The 22,027-nt window shown below is 45.0% G+C and overlaps 2 protein-coding genes and 1 long non-coding RNA gene across 13 annotated transcripts; 2 read left to right on the top strand and 1 right to left on the bottom strand.

Annotated features, from left to right (window-relative positions):
* The first annotated feature begins 2,705 nt into the window (after positions 1-2,705).
* Positions 2,706-10,033, top strand: LOC120690225. 10 transcript variants are annotated; one of them, XR_005681665.1, is made up of 4 exons: positions 2,706-3,369; positions 4,408-5,646; positions 6,013-6,124; positions 6,211-10,016. It is a non-coding gene; the product is annotated as an uncharacterized LOC120690225 (long non-coding RNA). The 10 variants fall into 10 exon arrangements; XR_005681662.1 differs by having other exon boundaries at positions 4,399-5,646; XR_005681664.1 differs by having other exon boundaries at positions 2,708-2,958; positions 3,071-5,646.
* Positions 10,034-11,236: 1,203 nt separating this feature from the next.
* On the top strand, positions 11,237-12,994 carry LOC120691895 (uncharacterized protein sll0103-like). Its single transcript, XM_039975096.1, has one exon. It carries the CDS (start codon positions 11,265-11,267, stop codon positions 12,855-12,857), a length of 1,593 nt encoding a protein of 530 aa, XP_039831030.1. The 5' UTR covers positions 11,237-11,264; the 3' UTR covers positions 12,858-12,994.
* A 6,563-nt stretch (positions 12,995-19,557) lies between these two features.
* LOC120691756 (glutathione S-transferase T3-like) lies at positions 19,558-21,826 on the bottom strand. 2 transcript variants are annotated; one of them, XM_039974943.1, is made up of 4 exons: positions 21,474-21,826; positions 20,771-21,053; positions 20,499-20,695; positions 19,558-20,404 (listed from the first exon to the last, which is right to left on the bottom strand). In XM_039974943.1, exons 2-4 carry the CDS (start codon positions 20,976-20,978, stop codon positions 19,829-19,831), a joined length of 981 nt encoding a protein of 326 aa, XP_039830877.1. In that variant the 5' UTR covers positions 20,979-21,053; positions 21,474-21,826; the 3' UTR covers positions 19,558-19,828. The 2 variants fall into 2 exon arrangements, with proteins under 2 accessions (XP_039830877.1, XP_039830876.1); XM_039974942.1 differs by lacking the exon at positions 21,474-21,826 and having other exon boundaries at positions 20,771-21,294.
* Positions 21,827-22,027: the final 201 nt, after the last annotated feature.

Raw genomic sequence — 22,027 nt, 5'->3', positions numbered from 1 at the left:
CATTTCTGCTCCTACTCCGAACCTCTGCTGGTGTTGGTGCTGCCCATGTAGAGAGACCTCAACCTCCACGTTGGGGCAGCAGAGCCCCTCCGCCGCCCGCCGGGGAGGAAGCAGGGGCGAGGGAGGAAAGGAGGGTGCGGCTGTAGAGACTAGAGAGGGCCTCCTCGGGAAACTGCGCAGAGTGTGGCAGCGAGCGGCAAGTCGGCAGTTGGCAGGAGGGAACCGCCGGCGGCCATTGATGCCCTTTTACTCCGCTGCGTTTACCAGCAGGCTGAACTGGAGATCCAAATTATCTGAATAGAACCTTTTCCTTTTGTTCCAACTTGCAAAAGACAAGTCAAATTTAAAACACGCAAAAGGCTGATTTCACTGAGCTAGTCCAACAACTTCTGATTCTACTGTAGCATGCCCGCCAGCATCCGGAAGTTTATTCATCAAGTAACTTTCTAAACTTACTGGTTTTTGAGGCATCAAGCAACTTTCTGAGCTTACTGAATTTTTAGGGATGAATTTACTTTCTGAATTTTTAGGCATCAAGTACTGCCGTTTGAAATTTCAGGTCAAGTACTAAATTTTCTGAATTTTTGCGTCAAGTAACATGCAGGCATTTTTAGGTCAACTAAAACATGCAAAAGAGTTAAACGACATCGGAAATTCTACAACTTCTTAATTTCTTGAGCTGATGAAAACTGAAGACAGGTCCCATCGATTGACTTGTCTGAAAACCAGCAACAGAGAAACAGACTACACAAAGAGCAGAATATTGTTTTTTTTTAACACGAACTGGGTAGAAGAGCTGCCAATTATATTAAACAGAAAATAAAAACTCAGATTGAACAATAAAAAAACCGAAACACAACAACCCAACACCACAAAGAGCAGGATATTCAGTCCCAATCATTTGCATTTAAAGAAATAGAGAGAATTTGATCTGAAATTACTATATCACACTACTACAAAAACGATTTGTAACAACGGCTCAATTTATTTAGGGGCGTATCTAAATTTAATTCGTTGCTATAAATGGACCTCGGTACTATAGCAATTGACCCGCCCTTAGAAACAACATTTGTAGGGCGGCTCACCCCTGGCCGCCAGCTCAAACCACCCCCCGACCGTCCCTAAAAATGACGTTCATTTTTAGGGGCGGTCGGGGGTGTGGTGATCCGCCCCTACAAATGGTGTTTGTAGGGGCGGATCACCCCAAAATGGATTTTTAGGGGGCGGTTCACCCCCGACCTGCCCCTATAAATATATGTACAAATTCTGGGCACATTCTTCCTCCTCGATCCCCCATTGTTGGCTCGGGAGAGTAGCTCCCCCAATATCTGAAAAAAAATAAAATAGGGGGAGGGGGGTTTCAACTTGATTCCCATCGAGTTGGGGGCTCTAAGAGGTAAGTTAGCACTTAATCCTTGTCATTTGTAAGGTTTTGGGTTTGCTTTTTTGCTCAAATGGAGCTCTCTTTGCCTCTCACTAGATTTAGATCTCCATGGTGTGGATTAGCCATTTGAGAGATTATTTGCCTCAAACTTTTAGACAAAGTTATGCTATTTTAGTAGGAGAACAATATTATCTAAGTATTTGGACTAGATCTAAGTATTTTGTCACGCCTTACTCTAATTGACACTTTGACTCATTGTAGATATGTTTCGAAAATGAACCCGTACAATACCCAATCATCCAACAAACCCGATGTGACTTCATGAAAACACAAAAGCAAATGATACTAACATAAGTTCACATCCACACGCATAGTGTGCAATACATAGTCACAACTCACAAATCACACTTAGTGACCCTCCACCCGCCTCTAAAAATACATTTCCAGGGCAATTCTCGTACCAGCTCTTGCAAATTGCCATTTTTAGCTGCGAAAAGTAGGGGCGGTTGGAGTGTCCGCCCCTAAAAATGACATTTCACCCGCCCCTACAAACTATTTCTGCAGTAGTGTCGAAGCCAAAAATAAAATTACATTCCCTGATCTGCAGAAGAATTACCTCCTACTCCTCCGTGCCCCATAGGACCAACGGTCCAACCATTGCACAACTGCATGTCGTCTAGAAAGCTCTCTGCAAATAAAGAGAAGTGCAGGCAGCTCAAGAAATCAACGTACCCTACTGGCCGGCAGCATTTTTTTTGAAAGCACCCAGAAGCACTGGGAAATCATATAAAAACTCAGTTGGGCACCTGCGCCGACCGCGCGCTTTAACGCAGGTGGACTGCCGAAAAGTCTGAGAACGTGACTACCGGAGCACACACACCTACACACTCACACACCACACCCCGGCACCCCTGAGGGGAATAAATCCCCGATGAGACATGCAGCTGCTTAGTTCCTTCCTCAGGCATCACGGGAAATGTAAAACAAGTCAAATCAGGGAGCGATCACAAATATACCGGCGTCTAGTTCATGCATGCAATTAAGGATTTGATTGACGATTTAATTAACAGATTTACTCGGTGTCAATCAGAAGATATTTTGCTTATCCGTCAATGTTGTGGTGCGTCGGTTTTGAGATCGGCGGCTATGGTTGATTCATGCGTAATAGAGTAATCGGTGTATCCGTTTGGGTGATAACGGGTGCGCTTTGCTTGTATGTTGAGTTCCCGTTAGAGCACGTACAACGGGTCGTCGACTACAGTAGACATGCATAATTTTTTTTTTTGTAGAAACCCCTCTCGTAGCCTGCATTGACTGCCAACCCGGTGTCTCGTTCAACTACGGCTGACGGCCCGTGCTCCCAGGCTTGGCGACGGTGAAGGTGCCCGTTGCGGAAGCAAATCCTCTGCCTTGGTCCCTCTGCCATTGGATCACTTACGCATGGGCTCCTCACACATCAGTGACCAGGGCCAACGGCAGAGAAGCCCCGCCCGGCCGTTGCAGGGGTTGCTGTGGGGAGACGACGAGCCATGGATCCGATGAGCGCGCGGGGGAGAAATCATTTGGCGCCAAAGGTTCGCGCCTTCCTCTCTTCCCTGAAATCCCTTCCTTCTTGAAATAGTCCTCCGTGCTCCCCATCCAACCCTAGGTCTTGGTCTGGCGGCCTCAATGTCGCGCGAGGGACAGAAGGAGGCGGCGGCGCGAGATTTGCTGAAGGTGGATGCGGCTCGGGTGCGCAAGGCAGCGACGGCGCCGATGCGGAAGGCCCCGGGGCGAGTTCGGGATGGGGCGGCGCCTCTGCTGGAGCAGAGGACTTCGGGCGGAGCGACGCATGTGCCGGAGCAGAGGGCTTCAAGCGGGGCGGCGCATGTGGGTGCATATGGCGCCGGCGGCTTCTTCAACGGGGGCGCCGGCGGCTTCTTTGGCAATAGTGGACGGAGCCCCATTCAGCCATGGATGTCTCAGCCTTCGGATCCTTCAACATGGTAATACTCGATGTTACTTAATTTTTGGCTTATTTGAACTAGTAATTTTGCTTACTGTAATCCATTAGACAGTAATCTTGTAAGGCAATGACCTATGGTTATGTGTTTTCAGTAACCAAACTGATCTTTGCCAATATGCAACGACCTCTGCCTATCTTTCGGTATTCTTTCAGTCAATCCATTACACTCTGCACACTTTGCTCTGCTTTCTCACCTCCCACCATGTGTACTGGCCACACACAAACACATATTCAGTACAGTTAATTTCAGTCTTCCTACCATGTGTACTGCACACTATCCTTTTTTTTTCCCGAGTAAAGGACTATCCTTTTGTTCAAATTGGTTGTTTAAATTTGTCGTAGTAGAGTACAAGAGCTCTGCCAGTGGATTATTTAACTTGGAGCATATTTGGAGACAGATGTTATTTAACTAGGAGCTCTGTCCAGTGTAAATTAGTTGGCAGTGAAATGTTATTGTACCTAATAATGGAGACAGATGTAACCATCATTGGATTATTTAACTAGGAGCATATTTGGACTTTGTTTCGTGGAGCAGGTCTAAATCTCAAACCCATCAATCTCCTGTCTGATTGCTTGCACTTAGGAAGATCACAGCGATTTTGTGTTTGTGGATAATATACATTTGCAGAATATATGCCTTGTATCTTAATTTGTTGGCTAGTATATTATTTTTTTGGTTCAGAAAGATGTTTCAAATATACCTCTATCTGTTTACGCTTGACTCTGCAATAGGTATGACTAACTTAAATAAGCTTGCCTGGCTAGTTGGCCATAGTACACTACTCAATTTCAATTAGGTGAATAACTTAAAAGATACACTACTATTTGGATGAAGCCTTACCATTTTATCATCTTTGATTTCTGAAATCTGTCACTGAATTGTGCAATGTCCAGAACTATGCTTTTGTTGTTCTGTAGAAGTATCTCATTTTGCAGCTAATCCTTCCTGGGAGGTATTTTTAGAGTAGAATGTAAGACCTTCTGTATATATCTGATCTGTTTAGAGTAGCTGTTGCAGGCATGGTTGCTGTCATTATAAGTAGCATTTTGGTGTCTCAGTTTCAGATGGTTGCTGTCATTATATATCAGGTCTGAAATTTTCCATTTTATAAATTAAGGAGAGGTTTGATTCATCATTTTGACTCTGTATTGTTCAGACCTGTGTATTGTACAACTGCTAGCTGGTCAGACCTAGTGCTTCTCTGATTGAGGTATGTTAAAGTTTTATTAAATGTCACTGCTAGCTGTTTTCTTACATATCGCAGTAGGCTATCTATATTCATGGTCTGAAATCTGCCATTGTCTGTCAAGTATCATTTATGTCAAGTTTTCATTTCAGTTAATTTCAGTTAGCATGCCACTGATACTCTGAAAACATGCCCACTGTTAAGTTATGAAATCTGAAAACATGCCACATGCTAAGTTACCAATGATCTGTTGCTCATATAAAACATGACCATGGATGCTAAGTTGATGTCAGGAGCAGATATGGATGCTGACTTCTCTGGAATTTTTACACTAGAATTGTCATATGGAGTCATTTGGAGTATGAATGTCATCTCTGGTTCCAATGGAGGCTGATTTCTCTTTTTCTAGTGTGAAGTGTGAAGTCTGAAACTCAAATGTGTGTGTGTGAACTGAATGAATATTTTCTATTTGCTGTCATTTTGGAGACATTGACCATGGAGTCAAGTGTGCTGCAGTCAAGTGTGAAGCGTACATGTCTTTTCTTATGGGCCAAGACAAAGTAGAGGCACATGTCCAATTAAATGGTGAATTTATTATGTTATATCATGTATTCCTAAGATCGTCTCATATGAATATATATTTATATAATATTATATACATGCTTATTTTAAGAGTTATGCGATTTATTTGAATGTATTGTGCATTCTCTCGTGTATTCAAAATGGCTGCAAAGATCAATTATGCACTAGATCACCATGAGTTTATGTGTCAAAGGACGAATTAATCACTTTGCAAACAACCAAACAGACATCCCATTGTACAAGCTGTGTGTTCAGTTGTCTGTTTGTGACAAAAAGATAGCAGCTGTCTACACTGTTGTACTTTCCCTTATGGTCCAACAGAGTATCAGTTGTCAGAGCCCCTTAGTTGTCCCCTTCCCTTCCTACTAACTCTCTCGTTCGTCTACTGTTTCAAAAAAAAAACCTCTCTCCTCCCGAAAGATGTGAGTGCTGAGTGGCAACCGGGGGAGATGGAGGACCTCTCCCGCGGTGAAGCAGCACCAGCGGAGGTGCACGGCGATGCAGCAGACCCCCCCCCCCCCCTCTCTATTCTCTCTTGGACCTTCTCTCTGTTGTTGTTCAGTTTGATTTTGTGTAGATTCGTGCTGTGAAATTGATTTGACCTGTGGATGAGGGGGGAAAGGTGGAGTCAATATGCGCATGATTCTGCTATGGATTTGTTATGCGGAACTTGATCTGGTTCATGCTTGAGAGGGAGATTATATGAGAGGTGATTAGGGTTAGGTTTTGGCTGTGGATTCACAGATTGGGACTTGTTTGTTCGGTGGATTGCTTCAGATCATGTTTGAACTTGTGAGCACCTCCATTGTGTAGTCTTCTGAGTAAATGTGCCTACATGCTTTTATTCGTTGCAGGTTACCAGGCTGTTGCTTGATGCCATTGGTACTACTTGTGGCTAGCGGCTAGAGAAGGTCATTGGAACTGAGCAAACATACATTGTTCGTGTTCCATTCAGAAATGAGAATGGTATTCTCCGCAAGTGGATCTCTTGTTTTGATGTCTGGCCATACCTGGAGATACTGATTTGCCATTACATGTGTGTACGTGTGCAGAATCCGAGAGGCATGGCAGGCAAGTGGGCAGCCTGTGGCAAATCTTCGATGGTTAGGCAAGGAAGTGACATGGTGGCAGTGGGGAAGCAAGCCTAGAAGGCTACTAGAGAAGGGGACCACCGACGAGCACGAGCGCCTCCTCCACGCCATGTCACTGTGAGCGTCCTCAATACTCCCTAGAGTCTCGGTCACTAGTTGTTCATCTCTATTTCTTTATTGAGTTCCTTGAAATTTTTTAAAAAAATGCTAACTTGCCCCAACGCCCTAATATTAGTGAAACTTTATTTTTGTGTTTTGTGAATTAGCAGTAAGAATCTTATATATAGCAAGATTTTTGAGGTGGTTCATTGCGTAGAGCCAGAAATGAGTATTCCTCTTTTGTTGTGTGCTAGCAGCATGTCCGATAAATGCGCAGCTAGACCAGAAATGAGAGAGCTCTCCATTTTGCTCACAGGTTGTTAATCCTTCTCTATACGTAAATAGATACAGATGCCAAGTTTGTTCTCGCGACCTTGATAACTGCCAGCAGGATCTCCACTTTAAGCGGAGCCCATTCATTTGTATCATATAATTTTTTTATTTCCAATTTAGTTAGATCTGGGCTCAGCTTTTTTTTTTAATATTTGCATAACTGATCAGAATTTTTGAGAGGCATATGAGGTACCTGGGTTTCTGATTATGTTCCATTTGTAGTGAAGTTAGGCTACTGCAATTGTGTGTCAATTAATTTTTGCATAAGAGTTCCAACTCATTTTGATATCTTTTCTTATACCTTTCTTTCTCTGTAAAGTGCCTTGTGCATAGTGTAAGATGCGTTTATGACAATATAGACTGATTGGTCCCTGAATATTTCTTTTATATTATAATGTCAATACTTGAAAGACTCATTTAATTTATTTGTGAAGTGAATTCCATATCAAGGAGAAAGATAGGTTGTAGGACAGCAAACTAACATGAGATTTTTCGTGTTATACTTCGATCCGATGCCTATTGAATTTTTTTCTTTGAGAGGATCATCTGTCCAAGTCTGCCTCTCTTTTCTTCCAGATTTAACCTACCATTTCATAATCTTTTCTGATCTATCTGTTTGTGCCTCTCTAGTGTAGACTTGCTACTTGTAGATTGTAGTTTGCATCACTACAAATGTGTGTTCCAATTATAGCTCTCATGTGTCTGGTTGTAAACACATGATGTTAAACATCAGGTCACCATGTATTTGACCTACTTTTCTGGGATTTTTAACACATGAATTTTATTAAGTGGTGTTACCCAGTAATCACACCAAGCATCACTGAAGTATAAGTTGTACAATTTTTTTAGCCAGAATAGTGTAATTTTTATTCAATTAACATAGCTTTATAATAATTATACTTCCATCGATATTTTCCATTTTAATATGAGTACTTTCTTCACCCCCACTTGTATGACCATCCTTTTTTCATGTAGACATTAGTCATTTCTTTTCAGACATTGGGCTGCATGCTGATATATGCTAAATGTTAAGATCATGTTGATATCATTGCCTTCATTAGGCATAATGATTTTTTTTGGCGAGGGAGTTGCCTCTCCTTGAACCACAAAATTGTTCAAAGCCCACCGATTTGTTTGAACTTATTGTGTTTATGTTTTTTAAGATAGATATGGACATGTGTTGTTATATGACTATATATGCATGTCTAGGCTTAACTGATATGTATCTACCATTTTAAGCTATTTTAAGTAGTTAAAAATGTTAGATTTAAGTACATGCTACTATGCATTTCTATTGCCACTTCTATGTGGTTTTTCTTTTATATGAAATAACATATAGGATTTCATATGTCTGTTTTCAGATGCCACATTATGCCAACTCTGAATATTTTTTTAAAACCCTGGACACGCTGTAAATTGATTTAGTTCTGCATTTCCATTTTCTCCATGTGTTTGATTGATTAACTTGAACTTTTGTTTCTGTCAGAGAAACAATAGTCTGGTACTTGAATTTGTATGGCAAACGAGTGGCCCTTGATAAAGCTATTTACTATATGAAGCTCATGTTTATCCAGCTCGGAATATCTTTAAACTACTAATGTCAGTTTCAGTTAATAAAGCTGTTAGAACAATATTTTTTTTACTTCTCTAGTTCCTGGTATATCTAATCTAATAGTCTAAACCAGTAACTGAGCTGGCTCTAAATATTAGCACTGAATTTTTATGTATCAGTTTTCCACCCTACGTTACCAGAAAGAGTAGCTTTCTAATAGTCAGTACTCGTGTTGTCAAGCAGTGGATCTCATGATGGCACTTAAAAGGCTTCATGTACATGGATCTCATTTTTACAGGCAGTATGATCTCTTATTCTTTGGCAATAGCATATGTTGTTCAGCAGCCTTCAATAGTATAAACACGATCATGTGCTCTCCTAGTATAGCTTTCTTCTTATGCTGTTTAGTGTTACATCTATCAAATTACAGGGTTGTTGATTGATGGTTGTGTCTTGCGTGGCCCATTTAGAAAATAATATTATGTAATTTTCTTGACCTTTGGTGTTATCAATTTATTGTTAAATCATTTTCCATGGTTCACTTAGCTGTTTTGATTAGGTATGTTATACCTGTCATCCATGGGCTACTTTCAGGAATTGCTTTTCCCCCCACTTTGTTCAGGCTAGAATGACCACTTCGTTTCATATAGGTAGCCAATTTAGTGGCTGTGATTTCATTTCATTTATCGTTCTGTCTTTGCATTGTGCATTCCTCATGAATGCCTATTTTTTTACTTTTATATTCTAACTTTCCTCAATTTACTAATTTCACATGATCCTAATGCCTTTTACATTTGTTACAACTGTTCTGGCAACATATATTATTATCACCTTGGGTTGTTAAGTTCTATCTTACAAGGTACATACTCAATCCTGTCTTGTTATCAGCCTAGTGAGCTGTGTTTTTGAGCACTCTCTTGTTATCAATCCTCTCTATCTTGTTACAAGGTACATTTATAGGCTCACTCTCTTGTTATTAATCCTCTTTATTTTACAAGGTACATCTATTTTTGAGCTGTGTTTTTTTCTTGTTGTCAGCCAAAAATTTGCACTATAAATGTTTGTTCTTTCAGATATTTTTTTTAATCTTGTTATCAGCCGAAAAGTTGCACTGTAAATGTGTGTTTTTTTCTTGTCATCAGCCCAGAAATTTGTACCTATAAATGTGTGTTATTTCATGCTTTTTTATCTAGTTATCAGCCGAAAAGTTGCACTATAAATGTATGTTTTTTCTGATGTGTTTTTTCTTGTTATTGGCCCAGAAATTGTACCTATAAATGTGTATCTTTTTTTCTTCAGATCTGTGGCTTTTTTCTTGTTATATCAGCTTAGAAATTGTAGATGTAATTATGTAAATATCTGGGATAAATGTAACTTTTTAAATAAAAGGGTAAATGTAACTTTATTATCAGCCAAAAATTGTACAAGTATTTTTTTTGTTTTTTTTTGTCTGGGATTGCCTGGGACAAGAACCATAACTTGTTTTACAAACAGATCACATATGACTAATCAGCCCATCTCATTATTTTGGTGTACTTGCGCTAGCTAACTGATAAGCATGTTTCTCAATCACAGGACTATGATTTCAGGCTATGGTCAAGCTAGCAGATCTTCTCGTTATGAAACTTTTTTTTGTCCTTGTGCTGTATATGTTAAGAGTCTGTAGCATGGTTTTACTTTCACTTGTGTTCCTGTACCATGTATAGCTACGAGCACTTAATTGCCACTTGTTTCAGGTTTGTTCCTGGTATTGCAGCTACAGATCATTATTTGTGGTAACAAACTCAGCTGCATTTGCCATGGCCTTCGGTTCCTCTTGGGTCCTAGTATAAGCCGTCTCTGAGATAATATGTTTAAACACTGGAAAATAATACTAATGTTGTCTATCAATATGTTATGGGCGTGTTTGGATCTAAAGGCTAAAGCTATTTTTAGCCTAAAATAGCCCAAAACCTCCAAACATGAGGGCTAGTTTTTGGCTATTTGTAAATAGCCTACCTCAAAAAACTATCACACCCAAAGGGTGATTATTTGAGCTATTTCAGGTAGAGCCCACCATAGCAAGAGAGGTATAGGATTCTAATGATTGGGAAAAGGTGTTTTAAAAGCTAAATAGCTCTTGGATCCAAACATGTCAAGGACTAGTTTTTTGAAGGACTATTTGTTTGAGCTAATTAGCTCTAGCCCTTTGATCCAAACAAGGCTTATATATGTTGTCTGTGGGAAATGTACAGTCAATAACTTGGACGTTGTTGCCTTATTGGGCTCAAAATGCTGCTTGCTGCAGAGCTGTGCAAATTGGTCCATAAAAGTCCAAACCCGCTTGACGGGTCCTCAACAAACAAACAAAATTGAACCTGTCGGCGTGGTCGATGTGACTGTCTGACACGTTGGTGAATAATTAATAGTGAAAACATGTGATTCACAAATAATGAGATATCAATCGACTGATGTGGAGACATTAATTAATTCAGTTCGCTCCGTTGGTGCGGGAATTGAAGCGTGCGAAGCACCAGCGCTGGCGCCAGGCAGTTGCTGGATTTGCATGCAGGGAGCCCGAGGGACGGGGGGATTTGCATGCCGGCATGCAGAATCTAAAAAAAAAATATCAGCAGCCATATACCAGGGTTAACCATTTCGTTTTCCGGTCAAATCCCGGTGTTTAGCGGAAACGGAATTCCGTTCCGAAATTTCGGTAAATTTCGGCAAATTTCGTTGAATTTCGGTCGAAATTTGTTGAATTTTGAATTTGAAAACGAAATATACCGAAAAGTACCGAAATTTCGGATCCCGGTAACTAGCGAAAACGAAAAATTTTCCGAAATTTCGCCGAAATTGTTAACCCTGCCATATACTATCATTCCTAATCCTAACTTCCTAAAAATCAGCGGCAGCCATCTTTCCTAAAAATCAGCAGCCGATCCGATCCTTAATTCCTTATCAATACCTCGTGCAACGCAGCGGCGCAGGATATTTTTCTGTATCGATCTGGTGCCGCAGGACATTCAGCCAGTCCACACCAAAGACCGGGATGACGGACACCAAGGCGGCGGTGCCGCATCTGCCGCTGCCGGTTGGGGCGTTCCATGACGACGACCCGTTGGAGCAGCGCCAGACCGCCGGCGGCGGGGCGGCCGGCGGCGGTCTGGTCCTCAAGGCGCAGTGCGAGTTCCCGGCGCTCGGGAGGGGCGCGTCCATGGACAAGTTCGCGGTGCTCGTGGACGCCAAGGCGCCGGCCGACGTGGCGCGCGCGCCGCTCGATCTCGTGCTCGTGCTCGACGTCAGCGGGAGCATGCAGGGCCAGAAGCTGGCGCTGCTCAAGCAGGCCGTCTGCTTCGTCGTCGACCAACTCGGCCCCGCCGACCGCCTCTCCGTCGTCGTCTTCTCGATCGGCGCGCGGCGCCTGTCCCGCCTAGTGCGCATGTCAGACACGGGGAAGGCCGCGGCGAAGCAGGCCGTGGAGGCCCTCGCCGTCGAGGGGGGCACCAACATCGGCGCGGGCCTCCGCGTGGGCGCCGAGGTGCTCGTCGGCCGCCGCCACAGGAACGTCGTCGCCAGCATGATCCTCCTGTCCGACGGCCAAGACACGGTCCTCCTCCCGCAACCCAACGGCGCCGCCAAGAACTACATGAGCCTCGTGCCGCCTTCGTTCGCGCACGCCGCCTCCCGGCCCGCGCCGATCCACACGTTCGGCTTCGGCGCCGATCACGACGCCGCCGTGATGCACGCCATCGCCGAGGCCACGGGAGGCACCTTCTCCTTCGTCCAGGCCCAGTCGGCGATCCAGAACACGTTCGCGCGCTGCATCGGGGGGCTCCTCTCCGTCGCCGTGCAGGGGGCGCGCATCGACGTCACGTGCCTGCACCGGGGCGTGCGCGTCCAGGAGGTCAAGTCCGGCAGCTACGGCAACCACGTCGCCGCCGATGGCTGTGCCGCCTCCATCGACGTCGGCGAGCTCTATGACGACGAGAGCCGGCGCTTCCTGGTGCTCGTGTACGTGCCGAGAGCGCGGCCGACGGAGGAGCGCACCCGCCTGGTCAAGGTGAGCTGCACCTACCGGTTCGCCGCGACGGGGCAGACGGCCCATGTCGCCGCCCCCGCCGCGATGATCCAGAGGCCGCTGGAGCTGACGGACATGCCTCCTCCATCCATCGAGGTCGAGCGGGAGCGCGTACGCCTCGCGGCGGCCGATGGCATCGCGGCGGCGCGGGCAGCCGCCGACGGCGGGGAGCACGCCGGGGCCGCGCGGATCCTGAACGGCCGGCTGCGGGAAGTGGAGCGGTCGGCGCCGGGGGCGGCCGGCGACGACCCGACGTGCGAGGCGATCAAGGAGGAGCTGCGCGACCTCAGCGAGCGCGTGGGCGACCGGCGGGAGTACCAGCAGTCGGGGCGCGCGTGCCTGCTCGCCGGCATGAGCTCGCACGCGCAGCAGCGGGCCTCGGGGGTGGAGCTGCAGTCGTCGGCGGGCAAGACTCCGAGGGCGTACCTGACTCCCAAGATGGAGGAGATGGTGGACCTGTCGCGTGAGAGCAGCAGCAGCAGCAGGAAGCGTGGCAGCAGCGAGCGGCCAGAAGGAGGATCGAGGCTGGATAAACAGATCAAGGAAGATCTAAGCGAAAATTAATTTTCTGAGCTGAATGCCAGCGATTTACTTATTAGCCACAAAACAATATATATGTGGGCTTTTATGGCTACAATCAGACTGCTGCAATATTATGCCATACTCCATCGTTTTATATATGATATGTTGGTGGTGTTTTAGTTCGCATTGTTCGATTCTATAGTTCCAAGGAAAGGTGTGCCCTGCAGCTTGATGCTTGTTATCTTTGCTTAGTTAATGTGATCAAAATTTTTGCTTAGTTAATGTGATTGTTTCCCAGATGCATAGTTTGTGTCATTCTGTTCACTGTCTTTGTTGTTTGTTATGCTTTATAATGCAGGAATAATAGCCATGCTAGGTACAGTTGGTACAGGAATAATAGCACTATTATGTGTTGCTATATGAAGTTTGTTATTATGCAAGAATAATAGTGAAACATAATTGTAAGGTATATGTTCACACAAAATACTATTCATTTTAAGTGGCTACAATCAAGTTGTTCATGTGCTGTGTAGTGTTTAAGTTTGTTTTGTTGTTTGTTGATATAGTACAAAAGAAAACGATTTGTTTGTTATACATACATCAACTGATTTTTGCATACATGAACCACCAGATCAGTGTTTTTGCTGTACTTGTCAAACCATAGAGAAAATGCAGCAACTTTTTCGTTCTTTCAAAAAGCAGATTATGACTCTGTCTGGTTTCTATTAGGATTTCTTACCAAGTTTTTTTAAGTCTTTTTATTTTTTAGAAAAAAAGGATTTTCCTTTTTTTTAGTCTTTCATAGTACTTGTAAACCTTTTGAATAATCTAATAGATTTTTTGTTGTACTGTCTTTTAGATTTGTCTTTCTGATGTGGCTCCTTTTCAATGGCTAAAATGTGACAAACTTGTCCATCGCTTTTATTTAATTTTTTAGTCAACTTTCTTGATGTAACTGCATTGCAGGCACTGAAATTTTTGATCTTTTCCAGTTATTTTTGAAATAATATCTTTTCCAGTTATAATTTGTTTCAGAAAAAGGAATAGGTGTGCTAGGATCTCCTGATCCACTGGAACAAAGGTAAAAGTGACATACATTTTTGCCCTTGAACTTCCATTTGTGCTTACATAGTTACATTGAAGTGATGCAGTTGGTACATTGCCCAGCGAAACTCATTGATCTGTTAGCGTTCTTTTTTTGGTTGTGGAATAATAATGGTTACTAAATACTGTACTTGACTTCTCAATAACGGAGATGTGGAAATGCCTGTCTACTTGAATAGAATTTGCTGAATACATACGGGCATCTCCAACGGTCGTCTCTTTTGCCGTCTCTTTCGTGATCATTTTACAGAAACACCCCCACTTGCGCCAGGAGACGGCAGCGCCATCGCCTCCCCACGCGACGGCACCCGCGCGCGCTCCAAGATGGACGAGACGGCCGCGCCTCTCGTTGGAGCTCCAGCACTGAGGTGCCTGAAAGCAATCGGATGCTTGTAGCCCAGGAGGCAGAGAGAGTAAATTAGGTAAACTAAAAGTTTTAATCTCAAACTTCAACTATTTACACATAAATTAAATTAAGATCATGCTATCTAGATGTGCAACTAGTATTCTTCTAGTGTGAAAATTCTCGTCCCAAATAAATTATGCAACCTATAACCAATCCTATCAAAATTCTACTCTAGAAAGTAAAAGCACACAAGAATTATAATAATTAAATACGAAACCTTAAATGGAGATGAGAGAAAGCAAATTCTTTTGACACGGAGATTTATCCCGTGGTTCGGTTAGCCACAAAGGCATACCTACATCCACGTTGTTGAAGCACTCACAAAGAGTATTGCTTCTCGGCCACCAAGTCTCTTCCGTTAACACAGTCACGGTCACCTTGGCCCCGGGTTCCACTAAGAAGCTTCTCCACCAAGAAAAGGGGTCTCCACGTCCCCCGCACAAAGTTTGTCGTCGCCGCTCCACACCAAGCCGGAGGGTCGAAGACGTGCCGGCGAGTCACCAAGACTCCGAGGATGGCTGGCTCATCGAGACACAATTTGGGTTCACTCAAGAACCAGATCACAAGGTACACAACCTTGCCTTTCATTCACTAAGAGCTAACCTAGCACAACTTCTCTCAAATATGTGCTAAGGACTAAGGATTTGAACACTTGAGCTTTTTGGTTGGCTTGGAGATGTTCTAGGGTGTGGGTGTGTCTTCTCTCAACTCCAGCAAACTTCAAATGACCAGGGGAACCCATATATATAGCCCTCCAAGCGAACTAGCCGTTTAAGAGCCGTTACAGCTTTTTCTGCGTAGGCGTCGGATAATCCGACCCCACTGTGGTTCCTCCAGTGACCGTTGCCCTTTGCTGACATCATTTATCCGACGTATTTGTCCGACGGCCTTCAAGCTCCGACGTCGGATCATCCGATCCAACGATCATATTTGAATTCCATCCAACAGACACGATCATTACTCCTGTCAGTTAGTCCAACGCTCTATTACTGCTACATCGGATCATCCGATCCTGAAGAGAATTTTCCAGTCTTAAAAACAGGCTCTCTGAAGAATGACCCGAGCCTTAATCCGATGCTCTTCTCTTGTACAAGTCGGTTCATCCGATCCTACTTGATTTTCTTCAACTGAGACTTGGATCCTGTCAGAGTTGATCCGATGCCTCTTAACTCTAAGCGTCGGATAATCCAGCTGCTTTGCTCAGATAGTCTGACCCTAGGGTTTTCGGATTATCCGACCCTACTGATTTTGCAGAACTCGTCTAATTCAGCGTTTCTTTGAGTTCTTTCTTCATGTTTTGCTTTGTTAGGGCTTTTTACTTCATTCTTGGGATCTGATGAGATACACTTGACAAACACATTAGTCTCATTGATTGTGTTGTTATTTAATCACCAAAATCACTCGAAATTGGGACCATGTTCGTTACAGTGCCATCGACTCGCCTGATCTGCTGCTCCCTGCATTCCCCGCGCGCGCGTTTTCTCCCCGCCAACGTGCCGTCAAATCCATTCCCCGCGCGCTCTTTATCCCCGCACCGCAAAATCCCTTCCCCACCCAGTCGCGCAAGCAGCAGCAGTCGCGCAAGCATCCCGTACGCCATGATGCAGAAGGAGGAAGCAGCAGTGGCGGCGCAGAAGGAGCAGCCGTCAGCCATGCCACGGAAGGAGGTAGCAGCAGCGGCGGCTGCACGGGAGCGGATGCGCGGCTTCGGAAGGCAGCAACTGTTGGAAGGAAAGGCGTCCCGACGGCGGTGCCGTCCCCCGAGGATCCGCGCGCAAGCATCCGCCGGCTCTCTGTCCAGTGGCCAGTTCGCCGCCGCATCAATTTAGTGGCTGTGAATCTGTTGCTACTTTCCTGACTGCATCAATTTCATCAGGGGCCTCTGAATTTGATGGGGGAGAAGACAGTGGAGCGGAAGACCACTCAGGTAATTGGTACCTCTTACTTCTGTGGACAATTGTGAAGCATTTGTTTGTAGCACAGGTTCTTTCTTTCAATTGTAGCAAGCAATAGGAATTTGTTTCTAGCGCAGGCACAGTTCAATTTGTACTTAGTTATTTGTGGTTTTGTTCTAGTCAGTGAAACTTTATGAGACTGACCAAGAAGCTCCTCTGTGTGGTCCTTCTGTTGCTCATATTCAGGGGGTGCTCAAATCAATCTGTTTTTAAATATTGGTTCAGCAAATGAATCTATTTTTTAATATCGGTTCAGCAAATCAATTCTGTGGAAAACTTCACCATTGGCATGTTCATTTTTGCTGGTACACAAATATGTTTATCTTTGTCTAGCTGTTGGTGCTGGACCGCTGGTAGACAAACTCTGCAGAACTGAAACTCTGCACTTGGCAGAACTGAACTGAAATGCTGGTAACTCTGAACTGAAACTCTGAAATTAGCTGAACCAAACACTGATGCTGTCACTGCAGGTGATGGAGGTCCTCACGTGATTATGGTTATGGATGATTATTTCGAAATGCTAAACCACACTTGGGTGTGGGGAACTCTCCCCACACCTGAATTATTTTTGAGCCACTGACAGGTGGGTCCCGGCTGTCATTTCTTCCTCCTTCCACCCGGAGCCCCGCCGCCTGCTCTCGCCCCGGGCCGCCGCCGTGCGCCGATGTGCCCCGCCGTCCCCGATGTGCCGCCGCCGCGACATCCCCGTCCGTTAGGGGGTGGGGATTTTCCCTCCCGGGGCGGCCACCTCCCCCGGACATAGATCTGGATCTCGACTAATTGTTCAGAAGAATAAGCAACCAGAAGCTGGATCTCGTCGTGGCTGGCATGGCAATGCACTGCATAGTGCTGGTGCTAGCGGTGTACGTGCTGGCCTCCGTCGCCGTTGCTTCATTCGCCCAGCATGCAGTGACACGGCCGTCGCTGTGCCGCTGGCTTCCAAAGCCCAGCTCGGCGACCCTCTCGGCGTCCTCCGCACCAACTGGAACGCCTTCTGCCCCTGGGTCGGCGTGTGTCGTGCGCCTGCAGCCACCGCCGGCCTCGCGTCGCAGCTCTTGCGAGACATGCCTCTCCGAGGACGCATCTCCCGTGACCTTCGATCGTAACCTGTTTTTCCTCTTTCCTCGACCTGACAAGGCACCGGCCGGCCGGCAGGCCTGGGCTGGGATGGGAAGGCTGTGTCGTGTCAGGTTCCTTGCTCTTGCCAACAGCACCTTGTCCGGTATAATTCCATCGGCGCTAGGCAACCTCACGAGGCTTGCTTGTGATGAATTACCGCACCGGGTTAGTAGTACCATGTGATTTGTTCAATCGCATGCACATCCCTGTTGACGCATCTCAGCTAGGGAAACAATAGCTTGTCAGGCGCAATTCCACATGCCATTGGTCAGTTGCCCATGCGCGATCAGGGCGCGGTTTATCCTACTAGTTCGCACCGGTTATTCCAGGTTCTCCTTGGATGGCCCCGTTTTTGGTCAAGTCCTAGTCACCCTTGGGTTCTCGCGCCTGGGATCATGTGGAGGACGGGCGACGGTCAAGGCCGTGTTTGGTTAGGGCCGACAAAAATTTCATCTTTGACCACTAATTTAGAGTATCAAATAAAATTTAATTACAAAACTATCTCCACAACTCTCCGTGCAAATCGCGAGACGAATCTAATGAGGTCTTTGACCGTGTGATTAGAGGATGGTTACTGTAGCAAATCATCAATTAATTACTGTCATTAGATTCGTCTTGAAAAATTATATCCGTCTCTAAAAAGATTTTGTAAATAGACTACATTTAATACTCCATGCGAAAATTCGTCTTTTTGTGAAATCTTGATTTGATGGCTAACCAAACGCGCCCGAATCAATGTCAAACATGTTGGCGGGGGTTAGGCAGGAGCGGGTGTCGGGACGTGAGTCGGTGCTTCCGGAGGCCGACGGGAACCGGCAAACGGACGACAATCAAATGGCCCCATCTTCTGCGCACCAAATTCCAAGTCGAGGTCTCCCATATTAGACTGACTTCAACGGAGCTCGCACTGTGCGCACCGTGTACAGTGGTTGCATGAGGCATGTAAAAATGAGAGACTACGGAAGCACACATCCAGACATGCATAGGCTCCGACAGTTGACTCCCGCGTAAAAATAAACTCACCCTGGTCGATTGGCGGGAAGTGGGCGAAGTAAATATAAAATAGCGGGAAAATTGACCCGACGCTCGTGCACTTTCCGATATATCTCTACGCTTCGACTTGCGTGCATGAACATCCCCGTCCCCTCTCCAACCAGTTGCGACGACGAAAGTGGGCTCCGGCGAACTGCTCGCGGTCCCCACAAGTCATTAGCTCCGGCAACGATACAACATAGCGTGCAGCAGGTTAGTCCCATGGACTCCCTCCATCAGATTAGTCCCGGCAATAGGTCATTATCTTAAGCATAGGATCAAACAAATGTTTTTTACTTAGGTTGTCTCAGGGATGGCCTCGAGGTACATTCGCCTTTCGTGTTTTGGAAGTAATGCTGATCCAAGGGATGATGACGATGAGATCTCCGCCGCCGTTGCTCTGTCGCTGGTTCCACGAAAGCGCAAGTGGGGTGGCTCTGTTCTGGGACACAGAGTATATAAACGTGACAGAGCTGGGGCAGACAAAAGATTAATGGCTGATTACTTCGTTCCACGCCCTCTGTACAATGAGGATCACTTTAGGAGAAGGTAATTTCTCAATTTTTATTGGGTTCGTCACTCAATTGTTGTTTGTCCTAACAAATGGTCAGAATGTAGGTTTCGAATGAAGCAAGATTTGTTTCTTGAAATTGTTGATCGTGTTGCTGCTGCCAATCCATACTTTCGAAAGAAACATGATTGTGTTGGTGTGGAAGGGTTCACTCCTGTCCACAAGTGCACGGTGTCCATAAAGATGCTAGCAAATGGAGGTCCAGCTGATTGTTTAGACGATCATTTGAAAATAGGTGAAAGCACTGTCCTGGAAACCTTGAAGAAGTTTGTTGAAACTATCATTGAAGTGTTTGGAGATGAGTCGCTCCGACCTCCAACACAGGAGGAAGTGCAGCACATTCTGCAGGTGAATGTAGCTCGAGGTTTTCCAGGGATATTGGGTAGTATAGATTGTATGCATTGGGAGTGGGCTAATTACCCAACAGCCCGTCATGGCATGTACAAGGGGCACAAAGGGAAACCAACTGTTATATTAGAAGCTGTGGCAACAAAAGATCTCCGAATCTGGCATGCTTTCTTTGGAATGCCTGGTTCGCACAATGATATCAACGTGTTGCAACGATCACCTCTATTTGATGATTTGGCTAATGGAAGAGCTCCTGAAGTGGAGTTCAATGTCAACGGCAACACTTACAGTTTAGGATACTATGTAGCAGATGGAATATATCTATATTGGGCCACCATGGTTAAGTCTTTTGGTGCTCCAGTTAACAACAAACACAAGTAGTACATCAGTACAGAATAATGAAAACACAATAGTTCAAGTAGGCAACATGTTGCTGTCAAGAATTATTGCTGCTAGAAGATCCAAATCCGTGACGTTGTCACTGCATGCCGATGTAATATTCCTTGAAATGTGGTGCCACTTTTTCCAGATCAACTGCCATGATGCCTGCCTCAGTTGTGAGCAGCTGGGCCTCGGTTTGCTTGGCCAGCAGCTCATGTTCCTGTTTTCGAAGCAACAAGTCCTCCTCTCTTGCCTGCTTTTTCAACTCTATGGCGTCCATATGGACTTTGAGCACCGCCCTTTGTAGGTTCAACTTCTCATCTTTCCTATTCAAAATTTGTTGTAGTTGTTCCTCTTCTTTCAGCTGGCTCTTCTCCCTGTTGTCATGTATGCGCTGTAGGACTTCAAATGCAGTGCTGGCAGATGATTCAGATTCCCTTCTGCTTCTACGTTTGGCAGTATCTCGACCCTCTGGCCTATCATGCACATTGTTTTCAGATGGAAGTTCGCCCTCGCAACCTGGTTCAGCCACATTGTCTTCATTGATTTTCCCTCCATTATTGTTGAGCTCCAGTAGCTTGTCGTTCCATTTTGCTTGGTCTCTCAAAATTTTCCAGCAGTGAAGGAACTGGAATGGTTCCTTCCTTTCGTACATGTTGATTGCATCCTCAATCTAAAAATACATTCAAGGTCCAAAATTTCATAGGTCACAAAAATACAAAGAATTAGTTGGAAAATTGTTTACATTTGGGAAATGAGTCACATACCCTGTCTGCCTCGTTCTTACCACTCTCATGCCTCCGATCAATAGCTGACTTTATGCCACAGAACTTGTTAACACATTTCTGGACCAATAGCCATATGTTTTGTATAGCATTTTGACTTCTTGTGCTACCTTGTGGCTTGTTCGCATTGAAGTACTCATGCATCCTTTTGTAGAAACCTCCTTGACTCTGTCCAGCTCCTGCTCATTCAAAGACGTTACATGTTAGGTACAAAATCAATTAGGAAGATTTATTAAATAGACTAATAATGTCACCTATTATGGGATCTATGCTGACGTTCAGCCATGCAGAGCATAAGACAACATCCTCTTCCTTGGAAAAATTACTACCCCTCCGAGGAACTTCCTTCTCCTTGCCCTTTCTTTTGGTTGTTGGACGGCGAACTTCCTCTATGTCCTGATCATCACCTCCAGTAGTCCTAGAATATGCTTGTGTAGGGGATGGCAATGGTTGTGTTGGCATAACAAAATTGTACTGTGAAGAATTTTGCACCTCCTGACTGCTAGGGTACTCATAATTCTGTTGGGATGTAGCAAACTGATGTAGAAATTGATTAGAAACATAAAATGGCTGTCTCTGAGAGCTTTGTCCTCCGAAATTGAGATACTGACGTTCCATACTGTAAATTACATATATGCAGAAACATCAGTTGGGACACAATTAAGATTTTAAGTACTAAACAAGTACGAAAGTTGCAGAAGCAGCAAGAGAAGCACTCTGTCATGCTCGATATTGCAGGAAAAGCAGCACCATTAACCAATCCTCAAATCACACACACAAAAAAATGAGTGTCTAGATCTAAAACAATGGCGAACTGAAATAATAGGAAATCTAGCGACAGATCTTGCTGGTCCCCTAAATCCAACTTCTGTCCTTCCCCAAATACAATTCGACATGCACATGCCTGCAACCCATGGATCTATTTTGCTCCACGATTGGGAATCGAAAGCAGTGTACCTGTGCTCTTCAAGATCCGCCGAAGCTGCAGCAGCTGCACTGGTGGTTGATCTCGTCGCCGGCCGTCGGACAACCGCGCCGTACTTCCTAGTCTCCCCGGAGTGAACTAGCTTCACTCACTTCGCCAGGCCGGAGTCGCCTTCCGCTTCTTGACGGTTGGTGCGAGCTGCGAGCAGAGATGCGTTTGAGGAGAGAGAGAACGTATTTTTACATTTCCTCTCTCCGCAAGTGCAAAATGTGTGTTAGATATGCATTCTCCGTTGGAGAACGATTTGGCAATGCAAAGTTACCAGCGCCATGCATTTTATTATATTATATAGCTGCATATGCATTTGCATGAGCTCCGTTGAAGTCAGTCTGCCCGGCCCTCTATTTTATATATATATATATATATACACACACACACACACAGAGATCAAAGCACTCTCATTCACAGCACTAAAGGCTATAGACCAGCTGCTCCTGGGAGCGTTCGCAGTGGCTTTGCAGCTCAATGCATTACTGCACCAGCATGCCCATCCCAGTTGTCCTCTGCTGCTGGTGCTAGCAGTGGC

The sequence above is a fragment of the Panicum virgatum genome, chromosome 9N, assembly GCF_016808335.1.
Source record: "Panicum virgatum strain AP13 chromosome 9N, P.virgatum_v5, whole genome shotgun sequence".
Taxonomy (NCBI): Eukaryota; Viridiplantae; Streptophyta; class Magnoliopsida; order Poales; family Poaceae; genus Panicum; species Panicum virgatum.
This window is presented reverse-complemented; position numbering and strand designations above follow the sequence as displayed.

What these genes read in the sequence shown, in the direction of transcription:
- LOC120691756 (XM_039974942.1), bottom strand. Translation starts at nt 21,134, where the DNA reads ATGGAACGTCAGTATCTCAATTTCGGAGGACAAAGCTCTCAGAGACAG. An exon ending in CAGCATAGATCCCATAATAG is followed by an intron (nt 20,696 to 20,770) that starts GTGACATTATTA and finishes TTGAATGAGCAG; the next exon opens with GAGCTGGACAGAGTCAAGGA. An exon ending in GTAAGAACGAGGCAGACAGG is followed by an intron (nt 20,405 to 20,498) that starts GTATGTGACTCA and finishes ATGTATTTTTAG; the next exon opens with ATTGAGGATGCAATCAACAT.
- LOC120691895 (XM_039975096.1), top strand. Translation starts at nt 11,265, where the DNA reads ATGACGGACACCAAGGCGGCGGTGCCGCATCTGCCGCTGCCGGTTGGG.